The sequence below is a fragment of the Setaria italica genome, chromosome I, assembly GCF_000263155.2.
Source record: "Setaria italica strain Yugu1 chromosome I, Setaria_italica_v2.0, whole genome shotgun sequence".
In the NCBI taxonomy this organism is placed as follows: Eukaryota; Viridiplantae; Streptophyta; class Magnoliopsida; order Poales; family Poaceae; genus Setaria; species Setaria italica.
In genome coordinates, this window is record NC_028450.1 from 33,904,593 (window position 1) to 33,925,179 (window position 20,587).

General features: G+C 52.3%; 4 protein-coding genes across 4 annotated transcripts; 1 reads left to right on the forward strand and 3 right to left on the reverse strand.

Moving 5' to 3' along the window:
- Positions 1–263: 263 nt before the first annotated feature.
- Positions 264–1,366, reverse strand: LOC101771263. Its single transcript, XM_004953339.3, has one exon. The coding sequence runs from the start codon at positions 1,204–1,206 to the stop codon at positions 799–801; it is 408 nt and encodes a 135-aa protein (XP_004953396.1). The 5' UTR covers positions 1,207–1,366; the 3' UTR covers positions 264–798.
- A 4,719-nt stretch (positions 1,367–6,085) lies between these two features.
- LOC101771662 lies at positions 6,086–6,880 on the reverse strand. Its single transcript, XM_004953340.2, has one exon. The coding sequence runs from the start codon at positions 6,749–6,751 to the stop codon at positions 6,365–6,367; it is 387 nt and encodes a 128-aa protein (XP_004953397.1). The 5' UTR covers positions 6,752–6,880; the 3' UTR covers positions 6,086–6,364.
- Positions 6,881–10,513: 3,633 nt separating this feature from the next.
- Positions 10,514–14,519, forward strand: LOC101772062 (hippocampus abundant transcript 1 protein). Its single transcript, XM_004953341.3, has 13 exons — positions 10,514–10,752; positions 10,828–10,939; positions 11,041–11,153; positions 11,613–11,971; positions 12,130–12,205; positions 12,747–12,833; positions 13,005–13,085; positions 13,173–13,205; positions 13,395–13,448; positions 13,536–13,577; positions 13,687–13,765; positions 13,869–13,939; positions 14,021–14,519. The coding sequence occupies exons 1-13, from the start codon at positions 10,591–10,593 to the stop codon at positions 14,105–14,107; spliced, it is 1,356 nt and encodes a 451-aa protein (XP_004953398.1). The 5' UTR covers positions 10,514–10,590; the 3' UTR covers positions 14,108–14,519.
- Positions 14,520–15,599: 1,080 nt separating this feature from the next.
- LOC101772467 lies at positions 15,600–19,590 on the reverse strand. Its single transcript, XM_004953342.2, has 3 exons — positions 18,794–19,590; positions 18,214–18,399; positions 15,600–16,146 (listed from the first exon to the last, which is right to left on the reverse strand). The coding sequence occupies exons 1-3, from the start codon at positions 19,355–19,357 to the stop codon at positions 15,841–15,843; spliced, it is 1,056 nt and encodes a 351-aa protein (XP_004953399.1). The 5' UTR covers positions 19,358–19,590; the 3' UTR covers positions 15,600–15,840.
- Positions 19,591–20,587: the final 997 nt, after the last annotated feature.

A 20,587-nucleotide genomic window follows, 5' to 3' on the forward strand; every position in this document is an offset into this window, starting at 1 on the left:
ATAGGCTTATGTATCTGCTCACCTTATTTTGATTCGAAATCCAAAATAATGCGGAGAAAAGGGTAGCCCGTACAGCGGCAACAGCAACCACGACATGGCAGCAAGCTTATAGCCAACTAGTGGATAACAGGAAGAACGAGAGACCATGGTTTCTTTAATAGGACAGCCATCTGGCCATGTGCGACGGAATCTTTGGCACCGGTTCACCTTTTGCTCGGCTCCTAACCACTGATACTTTTGGTTATGTTCCATGCCCAACCAAAAGGCAAAACAACCGAACACCTAAACTATTTATCCACAGTAAATAGTACATGTACACATGCCGGTTTCACAGTTCACCGTTTCATCACGGGTTCACAGTGGCATGGAATGGCGACAAAGTAAAATCTCACTGCCAGACGAGAGAAAAAACAGAAGCAATCCTGGCAGCTTGCTACCCCCTGAACAACCTGCTCACACCATCCATCATTCACAGCAGGTTGGATGCCAAAATTGAGATCAGTTCATCAACCGTCAGCACTTGCATTGTGATGACCCAACCCAAGGTCCAAAACACATCTCTTTCCTCCCTCTTTGCTTGGTTCACACCAAAAAAAATCACAGGGCAAAATGCACAAACTCGCGGAGGACGATTAAGCAGCCATTGGAGCCCATGATAAGCAGGGTCCGGAGCAAAACAGCGCTGTACACATACATCTAGCACTTAGCGGTGATCAAAACGTACCCAAACCCATAATTAGTCAAGAGATTACTAGCCATCAGCGGACGCCACCCATCATCTACTAGCGGTGGTTATCATCAGTAGACCTCCTCGGGGATGCTCTGCAGGCCGGGCTCCCACTCCCCGTTCGCCTGCATCCGGCGCGCCGCCTCGGCCGCCCGCCGCATGCTGCGCCGCCGCAGCGACTGCAGCCTCTGCTCGGCGCCCGGCCCGGCCCCCGCCGCGCGCTGCCGGTGCCGCTCGCTGGTTGCCGCCGCGGCGGTGGCGGCCGCGGTCACCGCGCCGGCGCCGTCGCCGAGCGCCGCGACCATCTGCTTGAGCTCGCGCTTGCTAACGACGATCTTGACGCGCACCGCGCCGCCGACGTCCTCCCGGGACAGGAGGCGGCCGCCGTGGTTCAGCTGCTCGAGCGCGGCCGCCGCCGCCTTCGACTGGTGCCGGGCGTCCGCGGCCGCGTCCCTGGGGAAGAAGCACCTGGACGCCATCCCCGTGGCCGCGGCCTCGTCTCGTCCTCCGTGGGACGGCGGGCGAGCTCTGTCCTGCTTATGTACACCCTCCTCCTCGACGTCCCTTGCAAGTTACAGCACAGAGGTCTAAAGCGAAGGCAAAGTGAATGTGTGGGCTTCCGAGTAATGTGACACCCCCCATACCAACATGCTTTATATACTAGCTGGCGACGCCTTGCAGTTTGCTGAGCGCAGCCACAACTGTCTCCAAATACGCGCTACCTGCGCCCATGACATGTGGGCCTCGGCCTGGACCACACCTACGTCTTCCCTGACCTTACCATCACCTGTGTGACCTGTCTAAAAACTCTGGCCCCTCCTCTGAGATTAAAATTTCGGTACAAGTGATTAATAAAGTAATAAGGTCTGGGGTAGCTTTTTTAAGACTTTAAAACAATCATGAGACAGGGAGGGACTAATTGAGATGGGAGTTGAATAAAGATATGGGCGGCCTCACATGGCTGTCCCTCTCCTCGCGGTCGCGGAGTGAGATGGAGGAATCATTGCAGAGGCCCCTTGCAAGTAACGTGTTAACACAAGCCCCGCCCGATGACTCGTGGAGTCTACGTACATTCGGTAAGATGGCGTATTTGACATAGGCCTCGATCGTTCGCTAGTCGCGCTACAGCACCCCATCCACGATCCATGTTCCTCTTGCCATTTCGGTATTTGCTACTTCCACACATTTTTTGTAGGATAATAAAGCTGTAGATTCTAATTCGTCAGGTACGCGTACAAATATACGCATCTCCGGTTTTGTGTTCGATCCGATCCTATTTTTAGACGCTCCAACTAAAGTACATTGGAGGTGCGCAGGTGCTGGCCGTCTGCAACAGCAAGTTTTTTGGTGAAAAAATCATGATCATTCAGAGATATTGCTTGTGTCCCTTTCAGGTCTCCGGATCGGATCCTTGCGTGTACGCGGGACGATGATTGATGAATCGAGCACTCTCATCGCATGATGATCACCTAGCTTAGGTGTGCTGAATAGAACAGTCGAACGGACGACGGTCGTGTGAGGCGGCGCTGATTTTATTTCCCCCCAAATTTTAAACTCCAACGGAGTAGCACGTCAATGTAGATCAAGCCCCTTGTAACCGTCAGTTAACCACCGGCGGCATTAGGAATTGCTCCGAGATCAGGGCTGCGCTGATGATTAAACCCCCAACTAGCACACACACCGGAAAGATCAACGCGGACGGTGAACCAACCTTCCATGATTGCAGCTTGTAACGCGGACCCGATTTTTGCCCCGCAATAATGCAGGCAAACACGGGTTCAAGCCTCAATGCTAGCCTTCCTCCGATTCGGCTGAGCAGTGACGACGCAAGCAGCCTGGTTTCCGGCACGCCAAATGCTGTGCAACAAGAAGACCGCAACACCAACACAACATGACCACAACACCAACACAGATCGAGCCGGAATTGGGCATGAATAATCATACAAGTTATCCCTGCATCATCCGGCCGGTGTGTGAAACGAATTCTCCTGCACAGCATAGGCGACGTGTCTGTCTAGGTTTCGTCTGCTCATGATTAACTATAACTAACTTGTCAACGGACGTAAGCAGTCTTTGGCTTCTCCGGGGGGTCATCGACCGATCTGGTTTCTGTGGCAGTGTACAATGCATGGCGGCCATGTTTGCAGGAAGGGGTAACATGCTGCATGCGAGACCGATCAGCTCCATCGTAGCTGCCTAGCTGCTAGTAGCAACCGTTTTGCTTTGGGTGCAATGCAGACCATGGCACAGAGATATTCCCATAAACAATGCCCGAGGATGATGCATGTATGATATTCTTTCGTTGGTGCCTAGCTTTCTTCACATGAACAAAGCTAGGCCTCGCGCTGTACATTGCGTGCCCCGCAGAGCGTCGCCATCGCCGCGGTGGCCCACATGCCAGCCTCATTGCTCTCGGCGACCTAGCTAAAGAATATAGAGATGCTTAAATTAGGAAGCAAATACACGGGCCCTGGCCAGATCGATCTTGAATTTTTATAATTCGCAGCTAGCTGCAGCCTAAGGGCATGTTGAGGTTGCTTCAAGGAAGGTCCCCTGCAGTGCAGTTTATACAACAAGCACAACCCCGGGAACCGTAGTTAAATCGAGCTGGTAGCCTGGTACTACGAGCTGATCGAGCTGCTCTGCAGCTGCTCTTGTTTGCTTGCGGCCGGAATCCATGCAGGTAAGTACGTGAGGTGTACACACTACGGACAAAACGCATGTGAAGTGGGGCGCCTCTTTTTAGGTCAACATTATATGGAAGCGTTCTACTATGTTGCAGGAGCAGGACGCCTCTGGCGATCCCAGATTCGCGTTAACAACTGCTTTGATACTGCTGTGATGTATGGAATCGTCTCATCCGACGGAGGATCCACCGGGTAGTGTGAGCCTGCTATCAGTCGATCAGAGCTGGTGATCGACCTGTCGATCTGCTTGGGAGGGAGCCTGCGATCAGTCGATCAGATTCGGTCCGCTCATGTTTGACACGTAGATGATATGTTTCGTGCATTGCTTCTCGCAAAAGATCCACTGAGGCTTAGAGGAGCTGCAAAGAAGTTACTTTGCAGTGAAGAACGCGATGGTGGAAAAATTTAGCAGCTGAAGTCTAGGTTGACGAATCGTTACCCTTATTCAGCAAGTAAAGTACAAGTGTATTCGTGATCAACTTTGGCATGCGGGGTACTACACAACAACAGAGGCGTACGTGGCTAGCTAGCTCGGCACAGCTCTTAGATATTCGTGACATCGAATTGTTTTGACAGGTCACATGCACTCCGGGGCCGATGGGGCCCAGCGCCGAATAAACAAGAACGAGGGAACCCGAACAATAAAAAATGAGAGAGTACCGTGACGCAACGCTGATGCTAGCGTGACGTGCTAACAAGGCTCGAAATCATGGCGCCCAACTCCGACTCCCCCGTCCCAATCGGCGTTCGGCAAACGAAATTATTTCGGATAAGCAGGACGCGTAGCAGCGTCGCCCATCCATCCAGGACACCACATGACCGCAACTTGTGTGCTAACAGACATGGCAGCGACCTGGCCTCCTGGTCAGGGGCCCCAGGGCCGCGTGCACGGGCGGACGGACCGTTCCGCCGCCCCGCCCCGGCCGCCGGATCCCGCCCCGGCGGCGCGGATCGGGCGCGATCGGGGCCGCCCGTGCGGCGACGCACGGCCGCGAACGCGTGCGCCCCCCGCCCTACGCCACGAGACGTGGGCGCTAGCTGGCTGGCCGTCCGCGCCGCGCCCCCGGCCGAGGTCGTTGCGTGTCTGCGCCCTCGTCCTCCCTCCTGATCGCGAGAGCTCGGAGTCGGACGGAGCCCTCGCGATCGGAGGGCACGCACGGTCGTTTTCGGGTAGGGTAGGTCACATGCGCGACCCAACGTGTCCCCGCGCTAGCAGAGCCTCAGCGGCGCGGGCCGCGGCTGCTTGCTACCGCGGTGGTATGCGCGCGCGTCACCCACACGGCTGTCGTCTCGTCGGGTTGCGCTTCCGCGGCGGCCGCTGTCACCGCGGGGGTTCTTGGGCTCGATCGGTGGCCCGTGGCGCGGGGCTGGTCGCCTGCCTACGCAACGAGGGATGGGTCCGCCCCGTCGCCACGGCCGTGTCCCATTTGCGTGTTGGTGGGCGGGGGCGGCCGTGGAGCCGGGCTGGATTTTCGCTGGTTTCATCGCCGCTTTCGCGTCGTTTTGTCTGCGCGGGGGCACCGGTCGCCGGTCGTGCGAGCGGCTGCCTGGTATAACTGGCGCGCCCGGGGCGGTGGTCTGATCGTGACAGTTGCGCTCGCGCCTGCCTGGATCGTGGAATAGCGGCGGTCAGATAGGTGGTTTGATTGCTTGCTAATTTGTATATTTCAGGTACGGTTGATTATATATGTATAGGAAATAGGACTGCGTTTCTATTTGAAGTTCGAGAGCGTACGTAGTACAGTTGGCGAAGGAATCATGGTGTGAATTTGTGATACACGTTTTTTGGCATCACCTACTTCAGCCTTCAGGTACGCGCGGTGGCCAGTAGTGTCGTTGCGATTCGTACGCCAGGCCTTGCCATTTTCAGTGTAACTGCATGTGTAAGGCCATGTGGCGGCATGGGTGCAGCGAGCTCGGCTTCATGGCACGAAGGAATTGGATAAAGTGCAGCTCGTTGTGCAGCACGGCACGGTACTGCGAAAACAGTTCAGCCGGGTGTTATAGGTGCCAAGTAAATGGGAAAGTTTTCTCCTACGGAGCGCTGGCGAACGCACGCCCAGCAGGACCAGGCTGTTTGCTTCAAAAAGCTTTTGCGAAGCTTGAAAAGCCGCCGACGATCTGTCTGTCCTTCGTTTCTCTTCTTCCACGGCCCTCTGTACTCGTGTGCACATGTGCAGCGCTTCACAGTTAACCCTGTCTCGCCCATGCTCCATTGCTCCGGGAGGGATCGAGTCTCACAAATTACATCATATCGCCCGGGCGATCGATCAGGATCGGCAGCAGCGTCAGGAGATGTCCGTGCAAGGAACCAAGACCAGCGCTGGCTGTCATTCGATCGACTGCGCTGAAGCTGATCAGACGTTGGCAAATGATACTTATCACAGGCCATCCAGTAGGCCATGGTGGTGTACGATTGCTCCCCTTGGATCATGCACAAATCACAACTGTAAACCTCTCGTTTAGATCTTGTCGTACTACTTGTCTATTTATGACGAATCTTGTGGCGAGCTGGCTCCCATTTGGCCAGTTCTCATGTTCTTTTTTTCTTCAACGATTACTTCTCATATTCAGCTGCAGCAGCAATAGCATCTGCTAGACCACTGACAGTCTGACACACACATGGAGCAGGACACCAACTCGACGGCGAAGAAAGGGACTTGACACGCTGTTTGGTTCCTTTTCCCCAGTTCATTATCCTTTATTGATTGATTGGTTCAATCCAGATATGTACACCGATCTCTCGAAAACAGAGGGAAAATTTTTGGATCGATCGATCCAAATGCCAGATTAAAATATGTGACATTTCAAATTTGGGATGCAACCATTGGGCGCTCATTTTGGCCCAATCAAATAGGCTGGTTGCAATCCAGGAAGAATAAGACGAGGATCAGGAGGAAGCTGTACACGCAGATAGTAGAACCCACTACACGCACGCACGCACGCCTAGCTAAAAGCATTCCTCCGGGATGCTCTGCAGCGCCGGCGACCACCGGCCCCGGCGCCTCCCGACGGCCGCCACCTGCTTCTTGGCGTGCTGCCGTTTGAGCACGCTGACGAGCTGCTCCAGCGCCGGCGGCAGGGCGAAGCCGCAGACGCCGCCACCCGCGACGGCCGCGGCCACCTGCTTCAGCTGCTGCTTGCTGAGCACGATCTTGACCCGCATCGCGCCCGCGGCGCCCTGCTCACCCGCCGCAACCGCGGCGTCGGCGATGCTCTCCCCCGTGGACTGCTCGATGACCGCGACTGTCTTGGTGTCCAGCTGCAGCCGCGGGCACCTCACCAGCTTCCGGCCGTCCCTCCTCATCAGCACCGGCGAGGCAGCCTCCAGCTCCATGGATCCGAATCTCTCTGATGATCTGAAGAATGCTTCTCGCTCTCTCGCTTGCTCAGCTAAAGCTCCTGTCTACTATTCTCGAGTCGATCTAGTTGTTGTAAACTTGTAACGCCAGCAGCTAGAGAACAACCAACGAATATATAACACCTGCGCGGGTCTCAGGCTAGGGTTTTTATATAGAGAGGGGGTTTACGACGACGAGTGAGACAGCTCAGAGGCGGCTGGCTATGTAAAGATCGGAAAGGGACGCAACAGGTGGAATCTTTCTCCCATTTTCCACGGGATTAGTTAAGAGTTTCGGTTGTTTAAATACTGCCGATACAGATGGAAACGGTAGTACTTGCAGCGTGTCAAACCCTACGGTGTGCATGGGCCGTGGGCGGGCCCCGCCGCGTCACATGCCGGTGGAGAATTTCTGAGGACTAGCACCAGTGCGTCCCCGCAGGTGTGATCTGGATTTCCCGTCAGCTTTACAAGTAGACTCATGTGCCATCTCGCTATAGGGATGATGCCTCCAACAGATGAACAGAGTCACAGCTTATTTGGTTATTTGATGTGTATGTACAGATCTGAACGTCGTGCGTAGATGCCATGGTATGATACGTGCAGTAGATACAGTATGATATTGCCATGCATGTCTCGTACGTACGACACGTACTGGTGGGGGTAATTAATGCCGCTGTGTGGGGTTTGTCTGCCTGTCTCCTGTCTCTGTCTGCAGGGATTAGCCGAGCTGAAACGATCGATCGCAAGCACTCAAGCAGGTGGTGTTAATTCTGACAGCACGCATGCACGCGTCGGCTGCACCCAGCAGTCTGCGGGCGTCGTCGCATTCTCGCATGTATACGCACGGCCGCACGCATCTGGCGCAGTTCGGCGTTAATGAATGCAACTATACTTGGTTTAGTTTCAGCTGCGGCGTCTTGGAGACTAACGAGCTAAGCTACCGACGTGTCGTTGTCGTACGAGCTGGTACGTGCGTAGTTGCGTACGTACAGTACTCCAGCCCAATCGCCGCGAATTAACATGGTCTCCGATCCTTTTACAACAACTGCTACATGGTCACGTGGAGTACTGTAGTCTTGGTGATCGATGGATGGGACCGTACGGGGGCCTCTCTCGTCGAAGGACTTGAGGAGGGAACGCCGTGCAGTCAAGAACGGGGAGAAGAGAACTGTAGACACGCGTACCACACCGACCGACGACCCCCCCCCCCCCCCCCCCCCCCAACACACACACACACACACGCAGACACACACACACGGCCACTGTCGAGCGGTGCTCTCGGGTGGGTGCTGGCCGGTGCGGGGCATGGTGACCCATCGGAGCAGGGGAACCAGTACAGGCCGGTGGCCGGCTAGAGCTGCGTGAGCTGGACAAGAGCGCGTTCGTTTCGTTTCGTTTCGTTCCATTCCTCCGACGAATATATTCTCAGTCACGTACCTCACGGCGGTTCGGTCGTGGGGGAAAGAATTTTCTTTTGGACTAGTACGACATTTTTGCTGGGGATAATGTGCGCGGTCTACTGGCGGATGAGGCTGCTGCTCTTAGAATATGGGGAGCGAGAACGGGCTGGGCGTCTGGGATAATGATCGGTGTTGACGGCTAGCTCGCAGATTTAGGATATTGTACTGCAATGGTAGTCAAGCAGCAGTTCGACGGAGGATTAAGCGGCTTGTTCGGACAGGGGACAGGCTGGCTGCATATGCATTTGACACGTACTCCGGCTCCGTAACATTCATTGACATTTGACTTCAACAAAAAGAAGAAGGAAGTAGTTCCTTCAAACTCCCAACTTTAACACTATGAAAAAAAAGATTCTCCATCACATCAAACTTGCGGTACATGCATGAAGTACTAAATGTAGACGAAATCAAAAACTAATTACACAGTTTTGTTGTACTTTGCAAGACGAATCTTTTGAGCTTAATTAATCAATATTTGGACAATAATTCACAAATACAAACGAAACGCTACAGTTGCGCATTTATGGCAAAATACTAATTTGGCCACTTCCAAATTGGGAACTAAACAAGGCCGAAGATAGAAAATACACACAGGACCCTCCAGGCACAACAGATAGAACAGTCAACAGATAGCCCATAACGCTCATTTGCTGTTTCTGTGGCGGCGGCGGAATTCCTATAGAAACGGTCCAGTTTTCTGTTGACGAAGCCCACTGGACGTTGGGCTGTCATCTATGTTAAGCTGAGGCCCGGCCTTTTCAATCCGATCAACTCGGCAACATAAAAGGACGAGCAACTTGACTGATAATAAGCCCGATATGTTTTTCTTCTTCTTCTCTGAATTGTGTAATCAAACTCTAAAAAGATATCTAACGCCCAAATGAAAAAAACAAATCGCCAATTATGTTTTTTTCATCTCAGAGCATGATCCTTCGACACCTGAAAAATTCGAGCATGTATAGGTGCAGATTACGTGCTGTGTACTTATGCTGAAAAATTCGACACATGTAGCTGTGTACTTATGCTGGGGTAAATTACGTGCAGAGAATTCCCTGAGCTGGCCATTCTTCCAGTGCAAGAAACATTTAGACCCTCTTTGGCACGGTTTATTTCGATTTTGGCTTCATCTATTTCACGCAAATCGAAACACTGTAGCGTGAAGCCGTTTTGTAAGCCGGGACTAAAATGAACTAGAAGCCGGGTGAAGCCAGTGTTTTTGGCTTCACCGGCTTTGGCTTCACCGGTGAAGCCATTTTGGGATGAGCCGTGCTAAAAGGGACCTTAGATTCCCTGCAATCAGGCAGAAGAAGAATCAACGGAAATCCCAGCCCACTCGTAATAATAGCAAGCGAAACGACTGCGCGTGTCTCCTCGGAGCGGATCGGCAACAAACAAACAAACCAGAAGCCGCTTCCCCCATGAGCAAGCAACGTCTGCTCGTGGAGTCGTGGTGGCACCAGACTAATTATAAAACCAATTGTACAGATGGAGACTAATTTACGAGACGATCATGGACTAATTAGGCTTAATAGATTCGTCTCGTGAATTAGCCACCATCTGTGTAATTAGTTTTATAATTAGCTCATGTTTAGTCCTCCTAATTAACATCGAATATTCGATGTGACATGAATTTTAGGAGATCCTAAAGAACCAAACGCCTCCAAATTAGCTAGCTAGCTCGGCTCGAGCTCAAGTGCTCAACCGCGGGTAGCGTGCTGCGCGCACAGCCCAAGGCCTGAGCCTAATCAACGACGCTCGTCATCCTTTTCCCGGAAGCAATACCGGAGGTCCTCCAGCCGGCGAACCAGATACGACCGCGCCATCGCACCCTTCCATTCCCGTCAGGAATTCCGGGGCAGCAAGTCACCGGGTGACCCAATCAGCTCGCCCCCCGGTGTGGGGTGGAGTGCACTCCAAAGCGCACTGCCCCTGTCGATGCCCCATGCGTACAAGCCACTGGAAGCCCGGAGCTCCACCCGCTCGTCATCTCGCGGCGGTCGGGTCGCCATCGCGGCTGTACGCGAACGGCGCAGAGGCTCCGTTGGCAACCGGCAAGCGCTGTGGACGATCAGGGCCGCGGTTACGGGGGTGGTTTGGCCTGTTCGGGCACCGCACGTCGCTCGCGAGCTCGACCGGCAACCCGAGATGTCACATTTTTTACTGATGGGTTGATGGCAACCCAAGGGTGAAGGGTCGATGTAGCTCCGTGGCCTTGCTTGGAAGCATTGCATTCGCTTGACCTTTTTGTCGCAGCGTGGCGTCCGTGGTTGGGGTATAAGAGACCTTAGCAGAATGACATAAACGCATGCGATTTTTGTTAATCTCCTCAGTTCGTGGAGAAGTTTCACGGCTCTGCAAAAAGCCGAAAACACCATGAAGGACTTCGCCGGGCTGGACCACCTGTTCGTGGTGTCCTTCCTGTTTTACTTCTCGTACATGGTGATCCCGGCGATCACCGACGTCACCATGGAGGCCGTCTGCCCCGGGCGCGACGAGTGCTCCGTCGCCATCTACCTCAGCGGCTTCCAGAACGCAGTGAGCAACAGGGCATCGCATGCTTTCGCCGCCATTTGCCTCAGCTCCGTTGCCATTCATGAACGACTCTTGCAGGTCACCGGGGTGGGAGCGCTAGTGGTGACCCCGATCGTCGGGAACCTGTCGGACAGGTACGGCCGGAAGGCGCTGATGACGCTGCCGGTGACCATGGCCATCGTGCCGCTGTGTAAGTGGAGCGTTCATCATGATTTGGCCCCATCTTTTCTGATGAAAATCATGCGGTGCCTTTGATCAGATTTTGGGACGCTTCATCTTTTGTTTTGGCAGTTGTTTTGGCGTGCAACCGCTCGGAGGTGTACTTCTACGTGTACTACGTGGCGAAGATCGTGTCCGGGATCTTCTGCGAGGGCACCATGCATTGCCTCTGCTTTGCCTACGTGGTAAGAACTACGGACTGACAACAACCGAAGTCACGACGTGTACTCTCTCCGTCCCAAGAAAAGTGCACTTCTAGTTTTTCTTGGACAGATTAGCGTGGGTGAAAAGACTCCACTACCTTCATTTTTTGACCGCATGCAGTAAGTTTTAGCATACAAATCAGATTTGACCACTTAATTAGACAGTTAGTTAGATATATTTTCTAAGATCGCACTATTTTATGGAATTTTTTTAAAAGTTAGGATTGCATTTTTTATGGAACGGAGGGAATATCGCAGAGAAACATATAAAGTAAAACACTGTAAAAGAACCGTAGGTAGAACAGGAAAGCTTGAAAAAAATAATTTAAAAAGACGATGAACTGAAATTGTTGCTACAGGGCCCACGAGTCAGTTAAACAGAAGTCAAGGTCTCATGGACCCAAGCGCGAGTCCTTGACCAGGTCAAGTGTGTGGACGCAGGCGGACCACGTGGGGCCCAGCCGTCGCGCGGCGGCGTTCGGTCTCCTCTCCGGTGTGTCGGCGGCCGGGTTCCTCTCGGGGACCCTGACCGCGCGCTTCCTCACGACCTCTTCCACCTTCCAGGTCGCCGCCGCCGTCGCTACAGCGGCCGCGCTTTACCTCAGGGTTTTCCTACCGGACTCCGGCGGCACATCCTGCGTTGACGAAGCCTGCGATCCGCTCCTCCAGCCTTCATCTTGCACCTCCTCCACCTCGTCTTCCGCTTCGTCCTCCGATGAAGAGCTCTCGCCGAGGCTGCCGCCGCCGCAGAAGGGCGGGCTGCCGTCCGTATCCGACATGGTCGCGCTTCTCACTGGCAGGTGAAATTTGTATAAAAAGCTTTTTATTTTTTATTTTTTTGAGAGTAGTGTATGACATCAAATTTGTGATAGTGCCCTTTTCTAACTGAGGAATTTTTTTCCAAATTAATTTGAATTTCTAAATATTTTGCTGATGCCTGGTTTACTGCTCCCTGTAGTTTGACCTTGTCAGGGGCAGCAACCATCACTTTCTTCTACAGTCTAGGTGAACATGGACTTCAGACAGCATTGCTGGTATCTTTTTTAACCATGTGATAATCTGATATGGATTTCGATTAACGTATGCGATTCATTTATAAGTTTTGAACCTTGAAGAAGTTCTAGCATTCAACAGATATGTGCAAATTTGTAGCATCTAGATTCTGGTAGGCCTGTTGTTTGGTATCCATAATTCATGCCCAAATCCACACCCACCTCAAATGGGGAGCGTACGGGTAGAAATATATATACCCATTAGAAATGGGGAAGGTAGGGTATAGGGAAGGTACAATTTATCCATTGGATATATATAGTATGTACAAAATTAATTATCCATTGGATATGGGTGAGAATGGGGAGAGTTAGGATTGGATAATATATATTTGGATTTGGGTATGAACAAGAGTGGGTTTGTTCATACCCTCCCCAGTGGCAGGCCTAGATTCTGGCCTTCGTGTTTGCAGGAGTTTATCAGAACTTTTGAATTGTATTGCCTTTTATCAATTGCACTCGCTGGCCATCATCATTTATATGTTTTCATATGCTATATGCTTATCAATGGTCGGATCATGTGCAGTACTACCTGAAGGCACAATTTGGTTACAGCAAAGATGAGTTTGCTAATCTACTTCTAATTGTTGGTGCTGCTGGAATGCTATCACAGGTACTAAAACTAAATTAAAAGAACTGTTATGTGATTGTAGAATTGCATCCTTGAGTTTTAGTTATGCTGAAGCTATAGAATTGAATTTTCAGTCGTTTCAGGACTCCAATAGCATTCATTTATTTCTTGAAGTACATTTGGCTTTCCTGAGACTTTAGATCATCTTTGCAGCTAACTGTAATGCCTATCTTGGCTCCAATTCTGGGTGAAGAGATACTTCTTATTGTCGGGCTGCTAGGAGGATGTACTCATGTAATAGCTTTTCACCAAGACATTTATTGGATCTTTTATCAGCACATTTCTACATTTTTTGGCTAAATATATTATCATATATTGCAGGTTTTCTTGTATGGCATCGCATGGTCATACTGGGTACTTTCTTTGCACTTGACAATTTCTTCGTATGTCAAATTTTAGTTTATAATTCATGTCCCAATGACATGACCCATATGCTGGCTTTGTAGTTCAGCACTGCGTCCCAAGCGTTAATGTAACCAGTGAAAATCATATGTTGAGCATCTTAAATCACCTCTTCCTGAACTATTCGGAATCATCTTTCAGGTACCCTATTTGTCTGCAGCATTTGTAATTTTGAGTGCTTTTGTTCACCCATCGGTAAGCCACTGCTAGCTGATTTATTTTTTATTCCTGTACCTTATATGTGATTCCAAACAATCTTGACGATCATTTTAACTTTTATAGATAAGAACCAACGTATCAAAAAATGTCGCATCAAATGAGCAGGTAATTTGATTTCTGATTGCAGCGAACTTCAGATGTTGGTCTTATATTACCTGAAAGTTGCCACTACTATGTTTTGCTTATCAAATCTTTGTTCTGGCATGCCTTCTAGGGAATTGCTCAAGGATGTATATCTGGGATTAGTTCTTTTGGCAGCATACTAGGTCCCCTCATTTTCACTCCCTTGACTGGTAAGCATGCATTATACATTTATACCATCAAAGCAAGTATACCATGTATTGATCTAGCGAGTTATATCTATCACAAAAGTCTCATCTTGCTTTCCTGTGCCAGCGTGGTTCCTTTCTGAAACAGGGCCCTTCAACTTTAAAGGTTTCAGTATTTTGTGTGCCGGCTTGTGCACCGTAAGTCTTCAGTGGAAATATTTGGAATTTTGTTCAGTGCAAATTTGACATTTAGTACTAACGGCTTGGAATATTTTGCAGCTCATTGCGTTTATTATCAGTTTGAGGATGCGTGGGGCTCAATCTAGTGCATCCAAGAAGAGCACCGTTGAGCATGAGCAAGCATGACATGGTATAGTGCCGTCTACTGGGTTTTCATTCTGTCCATGTACATAGATAGAAAAGGACTGGATGAAAGAAGGTAAACTGAAGCTAAAAAAAAAGATATAATGTGGCAAACTGCTGGAGAAACATGCTCGATTTGGAATAGTTCCAGGAGAAGGAATTGGCCTATCAACTAGGCATTTTATCCTTCACTAGAATGTTGCGTATTGAAAATTGAAAATTGCCACGCGTCGAGCAAGTTCAGTCGTGTTGTAAATTTGCTGCTAGTAGCACGTACTGAACTACTGCATCTTCTGCCTGTTGCTTCACTGCTTCAGAGTGTCCATGAACAACACTCTATGGAAGCAGTTCACAAAGAACGTGAATCACTGATCAGTTAAGTTGCTTATCAAGTTTTACGTGCATGTTCGTGTGAGTTCCGCTTTCTCTTGAGATAATAGCATGAAACTGCCTTTGAGGATCAGGGCTCAGGTGGACCTAAATCTGTGCGGGATCAAAAATCAGGCAACCGTTTGGAATCGAGCCAGCATCAAACAAAAATACAAACCAGAGGATGCAAATAATTTCAATTAGAATTGTAGGGTTTTCCCCTAGTTAAAGGGAGCCCTTCCAGAAATTCTCTGTGGCCAGGCCACAGAGGGGGTTTGGAAATAGTTTTCAACCAGCAATTGACGCGCCTCGGTATAACCTCACTAGCTGCGTCATTGCCCCAAGCGCAAAGATGAGTTCAAACGCTCGCCCACAGCCTCGTTTTATGCTTGCGTCGAGGGCGCGTGACTGCTAATCTGGCGACGTGGGACTAAACAAGCCATCGACCTACCTACCCCCAACAAATCCTAAGTGCGGAACTCGACCAGGTACTCGGTACGCCACCGGAGTTCCCATATTGGGCCTCTTCTCCACTGTGTTGACTCCCTTATTATCATGGGCCTAGCGATTCAGCCTCGATTTTATATGGGCTTCAAGGAGAGAGAGGCATAATTGAATCCATATACTGATTGATTTGGGCCTTGTTTACTTCCCAATTTGGGAGTGGCAAAATTGGTACTTTGCCATAAATGCGCAACTGTAGCGTTTCGTTTGTATTTGTGAATTATTGTCCAAATATTGACTAATTAGGCTCAAAAGATTCATCTCGCAAAGTACAACAAAACTGTGCAATTAGTTTTTAATTTCGTCTACATTTAGTACTCCATGTATTTACCGCAAGTTTGATGTGATGGGGAATCTTCTTTTTGTATAGTGTCAAAGTTGGAATTTTGGAGGGAAGTAGGCTTGATTTCGGCCTTCCTCCCTCCACCGGCTGCAGTCCGCCGTCCCCACGTGCACCCTCGATGTGCCTCGACTAGAGATCGGCACCGTCATGGCCGGCCGCATAGTCGCGAGGTTATCGATCTAGACAGTGACCACGTACGTTCTCGCCGCCACTGCATTCGGCCGGCACCACCAGGCGGTGCGGGTTCCCTCTTCAAAATCATTTCTCCGTCAGACGAAATCCATAGCAACACCCATCGCATTAGCCAAGTTGCCCCCCATCATAATCCGTCGATATCCCAGTTACATATCACAACGATTCCTTCTAACAATGCGAACACTACAAGCCTACGACCAATCAGTCACCAGTTCATCACACACCACAGGCCCCAGAACAGAACCCTGCGCGACCCAATTACTCTATACCCAACAGCACAGCACGAGCCAGCCCCGCCGCCGAACGGCAGGAACGATCGCCACCGTCACCTCCCGTCGTGGTACTCGCAGTCGGCGGCGACGCCGCGGACGGGCCTGCCGAGGTGTGCCTCCCGGATGTCGAGGCGGCAGTGCACGCGGCGGTAGAACTTGGAGTGGAGGAGGAGGCCGAGGATGTGGGCGCGCGCGCGCAGCACGAAGGCGAGCCGGACGGGCACCACCGCGGGGCCGAGGCGGCCGTTGTTGGGCTTGCTGTGCAGGCTCACGCCCGCGCCGTAGAGCGGCACCTGCTTCCCCACCACGGACACCGTCACCATCCGCCCGCTCTTCCGCGGCTGGTAGAACTCCTTCATCTGCATAGGTGGAGAGCGTGCAGATGCCACAAGGAAAACAGTAAGGAACTGTATGCTGTAGAAAAAAAGTTCATAGCCACAATGACGGAATGACCTGGACGCTTTTGACCGTGTGATCCAATACAAGGAGCTAAAATGTACTGGGTCATGAACAGTACCTTCAATGCCATCATGGCACTGCGCCGCTTGCACACTGGGGGCCATCATCCGGTCCGCCATAGGATTCTCATAAGCAGGAGCCAGGAGAGGCCTCACCCCAAGGTCGCAAAGGCGTGGTACCGGTAAAAGCAGTGATGTCTGAAACCCAGGAGGACGTAAAGGCGCGTCCTTTTTTGGCGTCGAAAGGGGCGGCACAGGCCTGCACAGCGACGTCTCACGCCGGGGCCTTTGGCCTTTGCCAAGAGGGCAGCAGGATGCGGCAGTGCGGCGCCAGGAGCTCCTGCTGCACGGACCATGCTGCCGCAGTGGGCTGCAGCAAAGACTATTGGCTGGTCGTCTCGTCCCCTCGCTTCCCTCTGTACTGATCGCCAACCGGCCGGACCTTCTCCTCGCCCGAGGTCACAGGATTGGAGGAGGGAAAAATCGTTTATGGCGGCCTCTGGCTCGAGTCACGTGAACGCCATGGCCACCCCCGAAAAGATCTCTGGGTCCGTGTATTATTGCATCCCAGTTCACTTCGCCAAGCATACGAAAAGCCTTTTGTTTTGCATCACTGGGTCCGTGTACTATTTGCATCCCAGTTCACTTCCTAGGAATGTAGCAGATAATACAAATGATACGATATTCTAGCGAGGATCAGTCCATGCATAAGTGGCTATTTTCCCATCACGGAAAGCTCTGCCGGGCTAGTGATTGAAGGGTGATCTTTTGTTCTGTGGCGAGGAACTGGTAGGCGGTTTCGTGTGTCATGTGTGAAGCAGCACAGCTGAGCTAGTGAATAGAGATTGTCCTACGTGATTGCAACTATGCGCTCAAGCTAGAATCCAATACTCCAATTCCAACCCAACCTCAGGATGGACCAATTCATGTCTACCCCAAGTCAGAAATCGTCTGACGGCCTGGTCTCTGGATCGAGGAACCAGCAATTGACAATGGACGCCACTCCTTGATGAACGTGACAAGATGGACGCCCAGTTTTCCCAAACAAGGTTGTACGTAAAAGGAGCTGCTGCCCAGACAAGGAAAGAAGGGAACCGTGCTGCCAGGTTCGCTTTATCCGTTACCTAGGCCATAGGATATACCAGCCCTAGGCCACTACGGCAGTGCTCATGGGAATGCTGAAAAGCCGGCAGAAATTCCACGGCCTGTGGGGATTACGGTTCAGGATAATGAGGAGCAATTTTTGGTTGCCCCCACATAAAAGCCAGGTTCAACCACGTTCAACCTCTACGACGCACTCTGGATGCGCGTGGGCCGGCACCCTCGCCCCCCGGACGTGATGGCCCTCCATCGTCCGCGCGCTCCGCGCCTGCTCGATCTGCAACTGCGACCCCGCGATCCTCCGCACCTCGACGGACCAGCCCGGCCGCCCGGATCGTCCATCCACCTCGACCGCGCGTCCGATCCACGGTGCTGACACGTCAGCACCTCCAGCAACGGCCACGCCTGGCTCGACTGCGGCCGTCGACACGACGCCTGCGTTCTCGACAAGTACACGGAGGCCGGGCTGCGCTGCTCCGGCTCCGGCGATGTACAGACGACTCCGCCGGAGCTGCTGACGATCGTCCCGACGCCTGAGCAGACGTCAAGTTTATCTCCCTGCATTTATCTCCCTGTTTTATTGCACAGACGTCAAGTTTCCTTTTTGATGGGACCTGCTCGTCTGCACATGAGGCCTGCACCCGAACCATATAGCTCGCCCTGGGTCTCTGCCTCCTCACATGCGCGCGCGCTATCTAATTCAAGGCTGGCCATTGCCGTTACGAGCAATAACAACGGGGGATTCATTGCCTAATCAGAGCGGCCGTCCACATCACCTTCCGATCCAGGCGGATGCAATTATCCAAGCCTTCCAAGGACATGCAACGACACACGGCAGGAAAAGGGAGCCAGAGGTTTAGCACGTACCTCGCCGGAGGCGACGGTGAGCTCGCCGTAGAAGAGGAGGAATGGCGTGGCGGTGACGTGCAGGCTAAAGAAGGTGCCGCGGTTGCGGAAGCGCAGCCGCACCGTCGCGTTCATCGACATCATCTTCGTCGGCACGCCCGTCCGGTCCGTCCCGCCCTGGATGTGGTACGACTCGAACACCACGCTCTGCGCAAGCACGAACGGACATGACGTGAGTAGGCGACGCGCAAATCGGCCGCGATCTGTGCGCGCGTTCCATAAATTGCAACAGATTATGTCTGTTGGGGATTGGAGACTTGACAAACGCGCTTCCAAATTCCAAAATGTTTCAATGTCCATGAGTCAATCGGACTTGGAAACGACAAACTGGAAGTACCGATTTCTCAGATGTAACGGAAGAGCAGATTGTAGTGCAGACCTGGAGAGTGAGGAACTGAAGATGGTACTGCTAACTAGGGAGTGGAATCGATGCCAAGGCCAAAAAACATGAATGCACTAGAAACTGTATTGTACTCGGCAACCAGAGTTTTTGTTTCTCAATGAACGGACACATGGGTACGAGGAGAGCAGAGGGACGGACCTTGACGACGACGTGAGGCTTGTAGGACCTGCTGGCGCCCCAGAGCACGAGCAGGAAGAAGGCGAACACGGCGACGAACGCGAACGCCCCGAGCGCGTAGCACCGCCACTGCGACGATGCGAGGAAGCCGCCGTGCAGGGACGCGTCCTCGTCGTCGTCGTCCCCGACGCTGCCCGCGCCGCTGGACTGCGCGAGCCGGCGCCAGGGGGCGCTCACCACGGCGGCGACGTCGCCGCCGGAGCGGAGCTGGTCCGAGAACAGGAGCCGCCCCGTGGAGGACTCCCGGGAGTGGTGCACGCCGCCGCCGCCACCGGCGACGGCACCCGAGTGGCTATGGCGGTGGTGGTGGAAGTGGTAGTGGAGCGGCGACTCGGCGGGGGTGGACCCCGCGAGCGACATCTTCTCGGCGGCGGCGGCGCCGCGGCCGGACGCGCCCAGGTGGACGTCCGGGTGGGAGGCGGCGGGGCTGAGCACGTAGTAGGCCGGGCGGCCGCGAGGGGAGCGCGGCGGCGTGGATGCCGCCAGGCTCGTCACGTCGGAGTCCGTCTTGGCGTGCCGGGCCATCCCTCTCGCCTCGGGAGCCGCGCGGCGCGATGCGCGTGGGGCTGCGGGAGGGAGGAGGGGGGAGAAGAGGAAGAGGGCGCTGGCGCAACGGGTGTTTGATGAAGGTTTGAAGGAGTGGGCACGCGAGGAGTGTTTGTGCTTTTGAGACGGTAGCGCGGTTTTCCCTGTTCCGCCTGTGGCAGCGAAATGTGAACCTGTGCTTGCAACAAGAGCAGTTGAGCACCGCCGGGTAAGACCAAGCAGCGGCCTGGCCGTGGCCGATTTGAGATCTCGGAATGCTCGAATCAAACAAGCGATTTGTGAGTTTTTCTTGGTCGATGTTCGACGCTCTCCTCTCGTTTATTCGTGTCCGGCTGCTGTGGTTAGCCTATGGTTTTAAGGATGAAAATTCTATGATGGCACTTGGTGCTAAAGAGATGCTAGGGTGTGAAGGCGGCAAAACCGACCATGGAAGGTAGAGTGGCAATGTGACGAGGCAACGGCTGCAGTGCCATGGGCTGTAGGTGGGTAATGGGCGGTGCCGGTTTTGAGGAGATGTGAAAATGGAGGAGTTAGTAAGAGAAAAGTTACAGCGTGTCACTGTCAAACTTCACAATAAAACCACGTAAGAAATATGGAGCGGAGTGATCATGAAAAAACGTGAGATAGACCAAGCAAGTGGCTTAACCTTGACATAGACTTGGGCTCGACAATTGGCACCTACCTTTAACGAAATAGCTAATTTTGTTGTAAAAAATATGAGACCAAAAACGTCAAGGAAAAATAAACTCAAAGGAATAAAATCAATAGTTTAAAAACATAATATAAATTTTGCGGTCCAAAATTTGTTTTCTTACACGGTAGAGAAGCACGCGGGTGCATTTTTAGGTAAATTTTATATCTTGATTATGATTTGTGGTATCCTACTTTGCGGACCAAGCCAGGGAGGTTCAGGATGGATTCAACGCCAGATATGGTACCGGTGGTAAAGAGCCGTTCCATTCATGCTCACCGGCAAGAACAAGATGGACAAATTGAGGAGAGGAATGTATATGCACAATGATTTATGCAAATGAGAGATTGACGGGAAGACCGTCCTTAAAGGGAGGGTGAGCTATGATACGATGTAATGGATACTCCTAAAATTAGCAGGCAACAAAAATTGATTATGCACTCCTAAGGAGCCACTCAAAACAGACCCCATGACCCCCGCGTCGTCTCATTGGGAGCGACACGGCGGGGGGGGGGGGG

Coding starts and splice junctions, on each gene's coding strand:
- LOC101771263 (XM_004953339.3), bottom strand. CDS start 1,206: ATGGCGTCCAGGTGCTTCTTCCCCAGGGACGCGGCCGCGGACGCCCGG.
- LOC101771662 (XM_004953340.2), bottom strand. CDS start 6,751: ATGGAGCTGGAGGCTGCCTCGCCGGTGCTGATGAGGAGGGACGGCCGG.
- LOC101772062 (XM_004953341.3), top strand. CDS start 10,591: ATGAAGGACTTCGCCGGGCTGGACCACCTGTTCGTGGTGTCCTTCCTG. Junction 12,834..13,004: donor CTGCTGGAATGCTATCACAG/GTACTAAAACTA, acceptor TCATCTTTGCAG/CTAACTGTAATGCCTATCTT. Junction 13,206..13,394: donor GCATCGCATGGTCATACTGG/GTACTTTCTTTG, acceptor ATCATCTTTCAG/GTACCCTATTTGTCTGCAGC.
- LOC101772467 (XM_004953342.2), bottom strand. CDS start 19,357: ATGGCCCGGCACGCCAAGACGGACTCCGACGTGACGAGCCTGGCGGCA. Junction 18,400..18,793: donor AGCCTCACGTCGTCGTCAAG/GTCCGTCCCTCT, acceptor GTGCTTGCGCAG/AGCGTGGTGTTCGAGTCGTA. Junction 16,147..18,213: donor TCACCGTCGCCTCCGGCGAG/GTACGTGCTAAA, acceptor CCACCTATGCAG/ATGAAGGAGTTCTACCAGCC.